The sequence below is a fragment of the Triticum aestivum genome, chromosome 4B, assembly GCF_018294505.1.
Source record: "Triticum aestivum cultivar Chinese Spring chromosome 4B, IWGSC CS RefSeq v2.1, whole genome shotgun sequence".
In the NCBI taxonomy this organism is placed as follows: domain Eukaryota; kingdom Viridiplantae; phylum Streptophyta; class Magnoliopsida; order Poales; family Poaceae; genus Triticum; species Triticum aestivum.
Window position 1 is genome coordinate 593,673,819 of NC_057804.1, and position 2,674 is coordinate 593,676,492.

General features: G+C 46.1%; 1 protein-coding gene across 1 annotated transcript; it reads right to left on the reverse strand.

The window, feature by feature from the left end:
* Positions 1-912: 912 nt before the first annotated feature.
* LOC123089323 (uncharacterized) lies at positions 913-2,674 on the reverse strand. Its single transcript, XM_044511032.1, has 3 exons — positions 2,469-2,674; positions 1,633-1,767; positions 913-1,230 (listed from the first exon to the last, which is right to left on the reverse strand). The coding sequence occupies exons 1-3, from the start codon at positions 2,556-2,558 to the stop codon at positions 1,150-1,152; spliced, it is 306 nt and encodes a 101-aa protein (XP_044366967.1). The 5' UTR covers positions 2,559-2,674; the 3' UTR covers positions 913-1,149.

The following is a 2,674-nucleotide window of genomic DNA, read 5'->3' on the forward strand; positions in this document are numbered from 1 at the left end:
ACAAAATGAATATGAGACATCATATTCATTGCGGAAATGGAAACGTCCATAATAAATACGTTTAATTGTGGAAATGGAAACGTCTGTAATTAAACGTGTTTTTATGGAGATGAAACGTTCTGTAATTAAACGGTTTTATTGCTGGACCGTTCTCCTACCCGACTGGCTATACATATGAGGCATCGTAGCTCAGCCAAAAACACAAAGCTTCACACCTCCACTGCTCCCTAGTCGTTCCTTTCACTGCTGCTGCCCTCGGTGATCCCATCCCGTCTACCGCGTACACGGCTGACGGGAGAGCAGGCCTCCGAAACCCCGCTTCTCCTGATCCTATACGGGGGAGAGGTGATTAGGTTTTTGGGGAGCGTCTCCTACGCAACTGCTCGCCTCTGTTCAACTACTTCATCTACGTCGACTACTTCCGTGTCGCCTTCGTCTTCACCATGAGCACTGGCGCCGATCGCGCGGCTGCCGAGAAGGCCACTGCTGACAAGAGGATCGCCGACGAGGCCGACGCCTCCGCTGCTGCTACGGCCGACTGGCCTACTGGAGGGTATAACACATTTACCCCGCTCCTGTTTACTTTCATGTGTATAGTACTAGTGGTTTGCGTAGATGTTTCTACTATCTGCCTAGTACGTGTGTACATTATCAAAATTCAGTATGTCATTAGCACTGCCTATGTCATGTTCATGATTTATTATTGGATTAAATTAATCGAACAATTGCTTAATTTCTCATCACACCATCAATAAAGCTTAGCATTCTCCTAAAAAAAATTAGACGTATGGGGTACATAGGAGCTCTCGTGTAACATGGCTGCATTGAGGAAGCTGTAGCTGCTTCCGGGGTCTGACAAGAATCAGCAGGACTTGGTTGACAAGGCATTATGCACAAGCTCTGCCTCAGTCAGATCATGCATTACCGCGCCTTGGATAAATTGGATGGCACTCGAGGAGAGTTCAGTTTACTTTTATCTTCAGACATGATTGTAGTACAGCACACAGCTTATAAGCCCACACAGATGGCACGCAGGCCACACATGATAACTTAACACACACTTGCGTCACCTTATTTACCGTCGTCGTCATCGATCGGGTGGCGCACTCCTGCAAGGCTGCAATCTACTCCAGACGTGACATAGATTCTCTACTTTTCGATGCACAGCAGCACGAGCATAACAACGCTCATCGCCAAAGAGAGGAGCCAAAGTATCAGCAGCGCAACGTCCTGCAGCAGTTGAGCTGAACGGGTCAGTTCAGTTCAGTTCAGCAGCATGCAAGCACAATCAAACTCAACTCATCGGGGATAGTAAAGCTGCAAACGTCGCTCGTTCGTCAGCAAAATTAACAAGGATCTTAATCTGCAACCTCCATGGAAAATATATATTGCCTTTTCTTAGAAAATGATGGAATGCAGTACTATACTCCCTCCGTTCCATATTACTCGTCGTTGATTTAGTACAACTTTGTACTAAATCAGTGACGAGTAATATGGAATGGAGGGAGTACTTGAGAAGATCACGCACCCACAAGCTATGCAGTTTCAAATAAACACCTTGGTTTTATGATCGAATGAAAAAGTTGCAGCATCGATGCATATTTTGACAGAAATGACTGTGAAGCACATTACCGCTGCTCCCGGCGCCGGAGAATTGGCCACGTTGTTCGCTGCAAGAGCTACCAGCAGAAGAGCCAGGATGGTCTGCCCAACGACCAGAAATATCATGCAACACTTCCAGGCATTGACATTCGCTGCATAAGCAGCCTGCAGCAGTCAGCTCAACGGGTCAGCTCAGTTACCAGCATTCAAGCACATGTTCCATCTCTAGTCATCGGCGATAGTAAAGCTGCACTCAAGCACATGTTCATCATGAAAATTAACAAGGGTTTTTATCTGCAGCTGCTGTGGAATATAGTACCCCCTCAGATTCATATTCCTTGTCGCTCGTTTAGTACAACTTGTATGAAAATTAACAAGGGCTGTTCACAGCGAGTACTTCTTTTTAGAAACACTTTTAGAAAATGAAGGAAAACAGTACTTTTGAGAAGATCACTGGCATCGCATCGCACCCCCACAAGCTATGCAGTTCCAAATAAACACCTCGGTTTTATGATCCACTGGAAGCAGATTTTCAGAAATCAGAAGGGAGCGAGGGACAAGTAAATCAAATAGCTCGTAGAGTCGCAGTCAATCATCATTCCTATCTATTATGTTGATGTGTAGACGATCAAACCAGAAGTATTTTAGATCTGCCAAAAACTGAAACAAGAACGCGTATCAAACCAACATTGGCCTTTATGTTAAATCCATCAAGAAATGGTCAGGATACTCCTATATACTCTGTCGGATCGTTTGCTAGTTACTTTACTGGCAACAACGTAGATAAAACAAAGTACATTGAAGTAAGGAAGGAACAAGTAGCAGCATCGACATATATTCGCTGAAATGATTGTGAAGCACATTACCTCTGCTCCCGGCGCCGGAGGATTGGCCGCCGCCACTGCCGGTGGATTGGCCACGTTGTTGGCGGCCGCCGCTGCCGGAGGAGTGTCCATGGTGTCCGAGCACGCTTGCAGAGAGAGTGGTAGGAGATGGAGAAGAGTATGAGGTATGCGCTGTGGAGCGGAGGGTTTTCTGTAACCAACGATGGAATGAACCGAGCAGGCAGTAG

Bases quoted from the DNA above. Each gene is read 5' to 3' on its own strand.
- LOC123089323 (XM_044511032.1), bottom strand. From the start codon at position 2,558: ATGGACACTCCTCCGGCAGCGGCGGCCGCCAACAACGTGGCCAATCCA. The intron at 1,768-2,468 runs GTAATGTGCTTC...TGACTGCTGCAG, and splicing joins CTCCGGCGCCGGGAGCAGAG to GCTGCTTATGCAGCGAATGT. The intron at 1,231-1,632 runs GTAATGTGCTTC...CAACTGCTGCAG, and splicing joins CTCCGGCGCCGGGAGCAGCG to GACGTTGCGCTGCTGATACT.